The sequence below is a fragment of the Pipra filicauda genome, unplaced genomic scaffold, assembly GCF_003945595.2.
Source record: "Pipra filicauda isolate LSUMZ 115617 unplaced genomic scaffold, ASM394559v2 scaffold95_size2449627_pilon, whole genome shotgun sequence".
In the NCBI taxonomy this organism is placed as follows: domain Eukaryota; kingdom Metazoa; phylum Chordata; class Aves; order Passeriformes; family Pipridae; genus Pipra; species Pipra filicauda.
Window position 1 is genome coordinate 1,019,264 of NW_024105153.1, and position 12,068 is coordinate 1,031,331.

Genomic DNA, 12,068 nt, shown 5'->3' on the forward strand with positions numbered 1-12,068 from the left:
CTGGGTGCTCTTTGCTGCAAGGGCAGTGGGGATAAATGCAATTGCGCTCGGGCAGAACTTCCTAACAGTCTAGATTGTCACAACAGTTTTATGGTTCAGTCCAAGTCCCCCTTACCTAATGCTTCAGAGAAAGGTGAACCTGCAGGGCTCCCAGAGGTCTGAGATTTCCAGGTCCTTACCAAGCACACCACCTGGTGACATGTCATTCAAGTGTTAGTTGGTCTTGGAATGGGACTCTCTGTGTAATGAGGGGTTTTTTATTTTTTAGGTCTTCTTTGTCATCCGTCTCATTGCTGGCCCTGCAGCCAACTCCCTGCCCCCCATCATTGAACCTGACCCACTCATCCCATGTGACCTGATGGATGGGCGTGATGCTTTCCTAACCCTTGCTAGAGACAAGCACCTGGAGTTCTCCTCACTACGAAGGGCCCAGTGGTCAACCATGTGCATGCTGGTGGAACTGCATACACAAAGCCAAGACCGCTTTGTTTACACCTGCAATGAGTGCAAGCATCATGTGGAGACCAGATGGCACTGCACTGTCTGTGAGGTATGTTTGGTGAAGTCTTCCCTGCTTCTGTCTCTGTATCTTTGTGCCCAAAGTGCTTTTTACCTGAACTGATTTCTCATTGTTAACTGATGGAAAAAGATCTGTACAGTTCATCCACTGGCAGTAGAGAAAGAAAGGAGAGAAAACGTTTTCCAGAACAAGCAGTTCTACTAATCTGCTGCTTGGAGTGATTCCTGTCTTCTACTTTCAATCTGTGGAGAGCTGAAGTAGAATTGTGTTTCCTGTAGTTCATTTGAGGTGCTGCTGCTTAAGCAGTTGGGAACTGTAGCAGTTGCTTGAGCTGTAATGGTAGGATGAGCTGATTTTTCTGAAGAGCAGTGCATACTTTCTTCATGAAGAGTCAGAAGTGTTGGGCTGCACTATTTCTGTAAATAGGGCGCTCTGCTGGTTTTCTGGGTTTTGCTATGCTACAAGTCAGATCCCAGTACTTGGGCAACTCCTCCACTACTCCAGACCACTGCACTCAATCTTCAATGCTGTGCCTTCCAGGAGCTGGACTGTCATTGACTCTGGCTTGAAACTTAGTTTTTTTGCCTGCTGGAAGGGAATAGCTGTCTCAGATTTGGTTCTGAAAAGCTCTGATTAAAAGCTGATGATTCCATTTGCTTTGGTTAAAATAATATATGGTTTTATTTTCTGTTACATACCAAAATATAAATTCTAAATTAATGACTCCTGAGAACTTGGGTCTTTTCCTTAAAGATCAATTCCTGAGCCCAAACTCATGTGCTGTCGCTTTCACAGAAGGTAAATGCTGTTCTGTTCCTCTCTCAGCACACACTGTTGTTTAACTCATATCTGCAAACTAAAAATGCAGCTTTCATTCTCCTCCTTTGAAAACTGGTACCTCTTCTGCCACTCTTGCCCTCTTCTTTTGAAGCAGGAGCAGACGGGCAGCTATTTGTTCCTTGCCTCCTTCTTCTCCTTTCTTATTGGGAAAGAAAGGGGTTTTTGTGGCCCAGCTGAATAATGTGTGGCTTATTATCTCAGAGCAAACTTGTTTTTCAAGGTATATGTATTTGTGTAACTTTCAGATGCCTGTACACCCACACACTTTCCCTGGCTATAATTTGGATTTATTCCTTCTCTAGTACCTCAGTGTGGCATAAAAGATTGAATTTTTCCCTAGAGCAACAATGTGCCTGGAACAGACTGGGAGTAATTTGTTGAGGCGGCATGACATCATTTATTTCTTTATTGTATGGAGTCTCAGGAACACTGATAACTCTTCCTTTGTTGTCTTTCCAGGATTATGACCTGTGCATCACCTGCTATAACACTAAAAACCATGACCACAAGATGGAGAAATTAGGCCTTGGTCTAGATGATGAGAGCAACAACCAGCAGACTGCCACCACCCAGAGCCCTGGTGATTCCCGCCGCCTGAGCATTCAGCGCTGTATCCAGTCTCTGGTCCATGCCTGCCAGTGTCGGAATGCCAACTGCTCACTGCCATCCTGTCAGAAGATGAAACGGGTCGTCCAGCACACCAAAGGCTGCAAACGCAAGACCAATGGAGGGTGCCCCATCTGCAAGCAACTCATTGCTCTCTGCTGCTACCACGCAAAGCACTGCCAGGAGAACAAGTGCCCCGTGCCCTTCTGCCTCAACATCAAACACAAGCTCCGTCAGCAACAGCTTCAGCACCGCCTGCAACAGGCGCAGATGCTCCGAAGGAGGATGGCGAGTATGCAGCGCACCGGTGTGGCAGGCCAGCAGCAGGGATTGCCCTCGCCCACACCAGCCACCCCAACGACTCCAACGGGCCAGCAGCCCCCAACGCCACAAACCCCACAGCCCCAGCCTCCGCCTCAGCCTGTGTCGCAGCCTCAGCCTGCTCCTCCCAACAGCATGCCACCCTACACCATGCCAAGAACTCAGCCCCCCAGCGCTGTGTCCCAGGGCAAGGCAGGTGGCCAGGTGACGCCTCCAACTCCACCCCAGCCACCGCAACCACCAGTTCAGGGTCCTCCTCCGGCAGCAGTGGAAATGGCCATGCAGATCCAGCGGGCAGCAGAGACCCAGCGCCAGATGGCACAGGTTCAGATCTTCCAAAGGCCAATTCAGCACCAGATGCCCCAGATGCCACCTATGGGAATGAACCCTCCACAGATAGGCAGAGGTCCTAGTGGTCATATAGATCAAGGAATGGGGCCAGCGGGAATTCAGCAGCAGCCGCCATGGGTGCAGGGGGCCTTGCCCCAAGCTCAGCTGCAGCCAGGAATGCAGAGGCCATCCATGATGTCAGTAGCCCAGCCGGGTCAGCCAATGAATATGGCCCCTCAGCCAGGGATGGGTCAAGTACCTGGCACTGCTCAGCCCAAACAACCACCTCTGCCCCAGGCGGCCTTACAAAACCTACTGCGGACTCTCAGGTCTCCCAGTTCACCCATGCAACAGCAGCAGGTGCTTAACATCCTTCACTCCAACCCTCAGCTGCTGGCTGCTTTCATCAAGCAGCGGGCTGCCAAGTATGCGGGGTCCCAGAACCCGCAGGGCATGGCAGGTCAGCCTGGCATCCCACAGGGGCAGCCAGGCCTGCAGCCACAGCAGGCCATGCAAGGGCAGCAGGGAGGGGTGCACCCCAACCCAGCCATGCAGAACATGAACCCCATGCAAGCAGGAGTGCAGAGGCCCAGCATGCCCCAGCAGCAGCCACAGCAGCAGCCGCAGCAGGCCATGGCTGGGATGAATCCTCAGGCGCAGCAGATGAATATGAATCACTCGGGAATGGCTCCCCAGTTCCGAGACCTCCTGATGAGACGGCACCAGATGATGGAGCAGCAGCGCCACCAGCAGCAGCAGCAGCAGCAGGGAGCAGGACCAGGGCTGGGGCCAGGGATGGCCAACCACAGCCAGTTTCAGCAGCCCCAGGGCGTCGGGTATCCCCAACAGCAGCAGCAGCGAATGCAGCATCACATGCAGCAGATGCAGCAAGGAAACATGGGACAAATAAGCCAACTTCCACAGTCCATGAGTGCAGAGACAGGAGCCAGTTTGCAGCAGGCTTTCCAGCAGAGGCTACTTCAGCAGCAGATGGGGTCCCCAGCTCAGCCCAATCCGATGAGCCCCCAACAGCACATGCTCCCCAACCAGGCCCAGTCCCCGCACCTCCAGGGCCAGCAGCTCCCTTCATCGCTCACCAATCAAGTGCGTTCTCCGCAGCCTGTTCCCTCACCACGGCCTCAGTCCCAGCCCCCCCATTCCAGTCCATCCCCTCGGATGCAGCCTCAGCCTTCTCCACACCACGTCTCCCCGCAGACCAGCTCCCCACATCCAGGACTGGTAGCTGCCCAGGCTAACCCCATGGATCAAGGGCACTTTGCCAGCCCGGACCAGAGTGCAATGCTTTCCCAGCTTGCTAGCAATCCTGGCATGGCAGGCCTCCATGGTACAAGCGCCACGGAACTGGGGCTCAGCTCCGAGAACTCAGACTTGAATTCAAACCTTTCACAGAGTACACTAGACATACACTAGACACATTGTAGCATTTTGGGAGCAAAAAAAAAAAATTTAAAAAAAAAGAAAATAAAAAACTTATTTTCTCAAGACTTTTTGTACTGAAGACAAATTTTTTTGAATCTTTCTTAGCTAAAACAACATTTTTCCCTGGAACACATCTGAACTCTGCAGCAGTAGTTTGTGGTTTTAAAAGCAAACCTACAACGAACCTGAGGGACAGTAGAGTACAAAGAATATATTTTTGTTATGGCTGGAATCATAACCAGTCCTTTTTCTTGGTTTTTTTTTTTTTCCTCGTGTGCGTTGGGGAGGTTGGGGGAGGAGGATGATCTTTTGGTTGTTCACCAAAGGATGCCCTGCTCATACCTCCAATAGGTTTTATTTTTTTTTAAATTAATGAAAATATGTAATATTGATAGTTATTATTTACTGAGGCAGATGGTAAACATTTTCCCAATTCTGGTTTTTCTTCATGTCACTGCAAAAAAACCACCACAAAAACAGAACAACAGAAAAAACACAGGAAAACCTTTTCCTAAAACTGGAGGACAAAAGGGGTTAATGTTGCTTTAAAAAAACATTACATATATAAATATATATATATAAAAATAAATACCAGTCTTTTCCTCTTTGGTTGGAAATATGTCAATTCTTTGAAAAAATGTAAAAATATTAAATAACTCAGTCCCCTCCTGAAGTCTACTTTTGTCCTCCAAGAATTTTCTATACAAGAGTCTGAGCTTAAAAAAAACTTCAAGTATTAAAGTAATTTGTACATGTAGAGAGAAGACAACATTTTTGCAAATACACAGGGGCAGCTGCCAAATGGATGTAGTATATATATTGTGGTTTCTGTTTTCTTGAAAGAATTTTTTTCGTTATTTTTACATCTAACAAAGGAAAAAAAACATAAAAAAGAGGGTAAGAAACAATTCCAACGGGATTATTTCAACCTGAGAAAAAGTCCCTGGGGTTTCTTCTTTATGCTTGCTTTCTCTCTCCCATGCCCCTTTCCCACCCTCTTCCACTTTCTGTAAAACTTGAAAATAGAAAGCAAAAAAACCCTCAAATGTTGTAAATCATGCAATTAAAGTTGGTTACTTATAAATAAGAACTTTCGATCACTGTATAGACTGTTAAAAATTGATTTCTTATTACCTATTGTTAAATAAACTGTGTGAGACAGACAGTCTGTTTTTAATGTTTCCCTTCTCTCCCACATGTGTTGCTTGTTCTTAAAATGGTGGGGGTAGCGGAATATGTACTACTTCAAATGTTGGCTATTTAGAAGTCGGAGAGCTATTTAATGTATATGACTGTTTTAAAATGCAAATCTCTAATAAGGGATGTGGAGTAATAATTAGTCTTCTAAGCGGACTCTTTTGGTACAGCTCTGCATTCGCATTTTTCCCAGCATGTATCTTACCAAAGAAACGAGGTCTGACCTCGACAGTTGTGCCAGTCAGCTGCACCCCACCCTGCTCACACAGCTCGGGAGCAGCTGATCTTCAAAGGACCTATTTTGCAGTTTGAAATGAGAACTATTGTTTGGATATGTGATATTAAAAGATCCTATTTCACTTGTAACACATTGTGCGCCTTTTGGCACTGAAGTTGTGAGGACGAGGTAACCCTGTGTGCATGTCCTGCAGGCGCTGCACCGAGACGGCATGTGGGTGCCCTGTCACCCCGTGTCGGATCTGGTGACCTGCCAGGTGTAGGGGATTTCCTCAACAGGAATGCTGTAGCAGTGGAGCATGCACGTGGTAAACCCAGTTGTGTGCTGCCCGTAGCTGTGTGCACGTGGAGTTAAACCTGTCGTGCCGCATGTTGTGCGCTGGTCATCTTCTATGTGGCTGGTTCATTGAGGGCTTCCCAAACTCCAGCCTTACTCTGTGCAGGTGCATACAGTGCTGACTGCCTAAGGAATAACTTTCACCAGGGCCTTATGCATCTGGAAGACCCAGATGTGACCAGAGCACAACATCTGTGTAATGCTGGTTGTGTTGTGAGCATCAGTGTATGCGAGATCCCAGACAAACAACAGGAGCAAGCTGACCTTGGGAAACTGCTGATGGAAGAAGATGGAGGGGGGGGAAGATGGATGGATGGGAATCTCAGCCAAGTGCCAAACAAAAATAATGGTGTGTTACAATGTGAATGGATATTAGAGGCGCTTCAAAAACAGGGGAGTAAAATGCTTCCATTTGTGGATATAAAGTGCTTGATTTGTTAATATAAGCAGAAGTAGGGCAATGAATTCTTGTATTTAAAAAAAGGTTTTTGGTAGCAAGCTTATGGAAAGTTCCTGGGAGGCTAAGAGAAGCAGGCTTTCTATTTTGGTGTTCTCCTTTGGATAATCCTCATACCACTCACTCCTGCATGGCACAGACCAGCTCTGCACCAAAGCCACCATTACCCTGACCTGCTCTAAGGAGAGCAGAAAACAAACCCCCCACATGTTGAATGCCAAGGCAGCAGTCTGGGATGGTTTATATGTGTGTGCTCCCCAGTAAGCTTTTGTCTTCTTCCCTGCCACCCAAGCAAAGCCTAGATTTACTTTCAGCCTTGGGAGGCTTCCCAGGATGGGACATTAATAAAATTCCTTCTGAGACCACATACTGGCTAGCAAAGTGAAAGTGTGCCCAGCTTTCTGACTTGCAAAAGGCTTGACTTGAAAGCTTTTAGTGCAAACAGCTTTCATTTGTGCTGCTGAGTTAGCACACAAAACATGGTTCGAATTTGTCCCAACTGGCATCAAAGCATCTGAAGTGGGGAAGCCTCAAGACCTTGCAGAACAAGCTATAGATCTTCCAACTTCCAAAGATGCCATGAGGCATTTTATGTGACAGCACAGCCGCTCTGTCTCTCTTTATACGTGCTGACTCTGAGCCAAGTTCAGTTTGTTGAAGTGATGTGGATGATCAATGGTCTTGAATTTGCAGGGCATGTCTTTCCTTTACATCCCTCCGCTTCTGCTTTCCATGATTCTGCTGGAGAACCGGAATCCCTCATTTGGGGAAATATTATGGCTGACTCAACTAGTGGTAGGATTTCAGGAAGACAACAAAATTAGGGTATCATCTGTACCTCTCTTGCCATTCAGTTGCATCCAAGTTAGAGTAGGTTGTTCCACTCCCACCTATTTGTTAGACTCTTGGACCGACAAAAAGAACTCACACTCAAAGTTCTAGCAATCCAATCAGATGATTACTGTCCAGGTACAACAATGCTAATGCTTCTAGTCAAATAATATGCAGTTCAGTGACATAAACTTTCTAATGCTTGTCCCTTCCAATGTCCTTTTGAGTCCTAGAGTCAATGACTGAAGTCAAAGTTGGGGAGGGCTTGCAGTGAGTTAATTGAGGGGAAGAGTGTAATATTTGTCGTTTATCCCTCAGTCTTGGGGACATCCTTAGGTAAAAAAATACACCTTGCTCTTTCCTAGTCCCTCGTACTTCAATTATGTCCAAATTTACTGTTTATGGAGTGTTTTAAATACGTTGTTGCATCCTTGTTCTTTGTTGCTCCTAAAACTCCAGTGACTTGGCCACTAGTGAAATTGCTCATAGCCTGGGTCTGCATTATCGTCCTGTGACTGTGTCTACGCTGATGCATTTATTTATATATTTATTTTTAATTCTGTCATCATGGATACTCTGTTCTACACAGAGCCACTTGTTACAGAAGGACAGAATGGCTGAGGTGGACAGGCACCTCTAGAGATCATCTAGTCCACCTCCCTGCTCAAAGCAGGGTCACCTAAAGCAGGTTGCATGTCCAGATGAGTATCTCCAGGAGGGAGATGCCGTGGCCTCTCTGTCTTCGGACACACACCCGATAACCCCTCCCAAGGTGTCTATACACATTGGTAAGACCCCTCTGCACCTTCTCTTCTCCAGACTGAACAGTCCCAGCTCTCTCAGCCTCTCCCCATCTGACAGATGCTCCAGTCCTCTCATCATCTTCCTGGACCTTTGCTGGGCTCGCTTTACTGTGTACGTGTCTCTTTTGTACTTGGGAGCCCAAACATGAATGCAGCATTTCACATCTGGCTCATGGGTGCTGAGGGGAAGGATCACCTTCCTCCACCTGCTGGCAATACTCGTCCTAACACAGCTGAGGAGGCTGTTGGCTGCCTCTGCCACAAGGGCACCTTGTTGGATACTGTTCAACTTGCCATCCAGACCCTCCAGTCCTTTTCTGCCAGACTTGTGCTGATGCATATGGCATTGTTCATCCCAGGTGAAAGACTAAAAGACTACATTTCCCTTTGTTGAACTTCCTGTCAAGCCATTCTTTTAGCCTGTTGAGGCCCCTCTGGATGGCAGCACAACCCTTTGGCATATCAACCACTCCTCCCAGTTTTATACAGCTGTAAACTTCATGAGAATGTATTTGGCCCCATCATTGTGGCCACCAATGAAGATGATGTGAAAAGGGATTGTCCCCAGTACCAACCCTTGGAGTACATCACTAGTGACTTGCTTCCACTGAACTTTGTGCCAGTGATCCCAATCTTTCAATCCATTTTATCCATGTTTATCTAGCCCATACTTCCTCACTTTGTGAGGCAGTAGTCAGAGATGGTGTCAAAAGCCTTAAGTAAGTTCAAGATAAAAAAACATTTGCTGCTGTCCTCTCATTCACCAAGCCATCCCATAAGGCTGTCAGGTTGCTTAAGCTTGATTTCCCCTTCATAAATCTGTGACACCTGCTGTACAACTGGTTGTTGATCTGCAGGCTGCATCTCTTCCCCCTCAGGTACTTCCCCCACGCAGCTCCCAAACTCACGGCCATTGTATCCAGAGCCATGAAGTATGCTTGGTATGCCCAGGGTCTCCCCTGACAGTATCATTGGTGCCCACATGGAAGAGCAGCAGCTGCAGAAATGAGTGTGAGGGCTGGACAACCCTTGGCAAACTCTCCATACCATCCCAGATGGGAGAACCCAGCAAGCAACACATCTGCTTTGCCAGGTTGGCAGATGGTGGCCTTCATCCCCTGCAGCAGGAAGTCTCTCACTACCAGCACCCAGCACTTCCACTGTGCTGCTGCGTGGCTAAGGCAGGTCAGATGTTTCTCTGGAAAACTCCTTGCTGTTTGTTCAGTTTTTTCACTGGAAACTCCAAGCTCTCAGCCTCACATCTGCTCAGGGGTAGTGAACTGATGCTGTTCTTGTCCTGTATGTGTGCGGGTGGAACAGGAAACATCCTCCTGATGCCACAAGTCACAGGCTTCCAGCCTTCATCATTGATTCCCAATCCAGTGCGCACAGACTCTGCCTTCAGTACACATGGGACATTCAGGCTCTTGAAAAGGCAGGGTCTCCAAGAAGATCCTGTTCTGCCCCAGCCTTGGCCAAAGCAAGAAGCCTCCAACACTCCCTGCAGCACGAGAGTTGCAAAGCCATATCCTCCCACACAAGAGCTCAGCCTGGGTAGAGGCTCTGACATTACAAGGGAAGCTGTTCTGGAGTCTGTGGGAGCCCATGCCCTGTGGCACACCACCATCCCCTGGCTCCTCTGTGCACACCCACTGGGCAACCTCCTGTGTCAGTTCCTGCTCTCCAGGAGCTGTGCTCCAGGCCCAGCAGTTACACAGGCTTCTCCCTAGCACCTGCTGTCTATCATTTACAGTAACACATACACGGCAAGTGTCACTCCAGATAATTGCACAAAACCCCAGACAGTGCCGGTAACAGTCACCTGGTCATCAGACAACTGTTGTAAGAGTGAAACAATCTACAACAAAGCTCCTGGAAGGCTGAGAGAAGTCCAGGCAAAGCTCATGTAACGCAGAGCTTGTGGCCTCTTACAAGCAGTGGCAGCACCACAAGGCTGAGTTACATGATGTGGCACTGACAGCCATTCCAGCTTCTGTTTCATTTTCCAGAGCCTTCTCCAATGATTGATACGCAGTTTCTCTGCAAGAAACTCCACCTCCTGTTTCCAAGATGGTCTTTTTACACACACCAGGTCCTTGATCACGCTGCTCCCAGTTCCAGCCAAACTCAAGGACTCCAGCCCAGTCTCTCTGCACAGTCTGGAGCAGGTCCTGTATTGAAAGACAGCAGCAGTCAGAAGAGTCTCCTCCTAATGACCAGTTCTGCCTAAGTGTGTGACGAGGCTTCCTACCCGAAAAATGAGCTTTTCTTTGAAGAGCAGCCATGGGGTGCCCTGGCTGGGGAATGTTTGGGTTTATAATGCCTTTCAGCTGCCTTCGTACACCACCACCCTGTCAGCTTGCACAAGGAGTCATTTCCTACCTTAGCTTGTCAAAGCAGATCACGTGCCATAGATCCCGGCCTGAGACAGAGCCTAGCCCAGCCCGTATAAGTGAGAGAGCACAACAGGCTCCATCCGCAGGCGCTGCAGCAGCCTCTGTGCTTGCATCATGGCTGGAAAGGCGCCGAGCTGCTCCGTCAGCCTTGCAGGCGTGGTGTGTGCATTGGCATTTGCCTGCCCGACTGCGATCTGGCATTTTGTTTAGAAATGTTGTAAGGAGGTGCCTCGCTTGCATTCCCGTAGAACAGGGTTGTTTACAACTCCCCAGCAGGGATCCTGCGCACTGGATGTTTGGAAGGGAAGCCTGTTCTGTGACTGGTGCTGTGGATAGCCTATGAGCAAACAGCCAGGGCTCCAGTCTACTCTGCCTGTTGTAAGGAGTGTGGTGGATTTAGGGAGGGTGGAGAAATTACTGTTGGCACCATCTCCCACAGCCATCTTTGAAGCCCTTCCTAGCTCCTGGTGAAGTTGGCGTGGCTCGGGTTGTTTTCCCCAGGTGTGCTGGGTGGTGACAGGCTCTGGTGTATCTTGGGAGCACAGAGCTGTGTGGGATGCACACCACAAGATCTGTTAGTGGGTGTTTTGCTTCTCTCTATGCCCCAGCAGTCCCCAGGGCAATGGCAGGAATTGGTAGGCAGTGACAGTGGCATTGCCAGAAGAAAGCTCTTTGCCAACCCCGCTCCTCCGGCTGAAAGTGCAGAGCTTCTGCTGCCTGGAAAAGGGAGGATTCTTTCCCTCCCATTGCATCTTGGACTCCTGTGATTTCACCTGACAGCAACCTTTTCATACTGATCTTTCTAAAATTTTTGTTGCAGATGGCATCAAAACAGGGACTGAGCCCAGAGCAATAATGGGGAAGGAGATAGGAAAAGTGAAGTCTAATCGAGGTTTTGGGATTTAATTTCTTGAGATTGTCAGTGCTCTTCTCTCCCTAAAGAAAGGAACTCTCTTTGCAAAGATATTATGATTCATGTTACATAACAGAGTTTTTATTATTTAAGAGAATAAGTATTCCTGAATCTAACTGAATTCAATTCACATTAAAATGAATTTATTTAAATACTATTATTTATTGAAAAGGCTTATTTAGAACTGTAATGACAAATGAACAGCCCAAAGATGGGGACTGCCTTTAAATCTGTTCTGTGTCAACACAGAACTCATTTTTTCCCAAGCCTTCAAGAAGTCTTGAACCAGCCTGTCTGTGACCTAAGGGAGCAGCACTGCTTGTTCTGCTCTGGGAAAGGAGCAGGGGGTGCACAGCAGCTATACCTCATAATGTGTTCCATGAAAGATTATTGAAGTAGGAAGACTTAATGAACTTTTAATTTTGCATCTGTGTCTTTTCTGGAAACAGCTTTCTGGTCTGCCCATGCAGTGCAGTGTCTAGCAGTATTTGTAAAGGAATAACAGCCTTTATAATTGATTTCGTTATTAACTCCATTATTTAAATACTTTAAAAGCCATTTTCTGTGTAACAGTGCTGGAAGATGGTTTGGAAAACCTGAACCTGGAGGACATGGGACTCTATGGAAATTTGCTGGTCAAGTTGCATGCTGGCTTTGCCAGCTCCCTGCCACTGTCCCTCTGTAAGCAGGCTGTGACCCCAGTCACTGCCCCGGATGCTCAACGTGTTTCACACTGACAATGATGCTCCTTCGCACTCAGACTGATGGGCTGTAGCCTTGTGTTAGAGCCTTTGGATTGTCTGGAAGAGCAATCCATGTGTATCTGTAAGGTAAGCTTTG

General features: G+C 47.8%; 1 protein-coding gene across 1 annotated transcript in view; it reads left to right on the forward strand.

Annotated features, from left to right (window-relative positions):
* Positions 1 to 5,238, forward strand: part of EP300 (E1A binding protein p300) — a 59,896-nt gene extending 54,658 nt beyond the window's left edge. The window contains exons 30-31 of the mRNA XM_027722635.2: positions 269 to 550; positions 1,820 to 5,238. Coding sequence (XP_027578436.1) covers positions 269 to 550; positions 1,820 to 4,048 — 2,511 coding nt within the window. The 3' untranslated portion in view covers positions 4,049 to 5,238. The remainder of the gene's footprint in view (positions 1 to 268; positions 551 to 1,819) is intronic.
* The last annotated feature ends 6,830 nt before the right edge of the window (positions 5,239 to 12,068 follow it).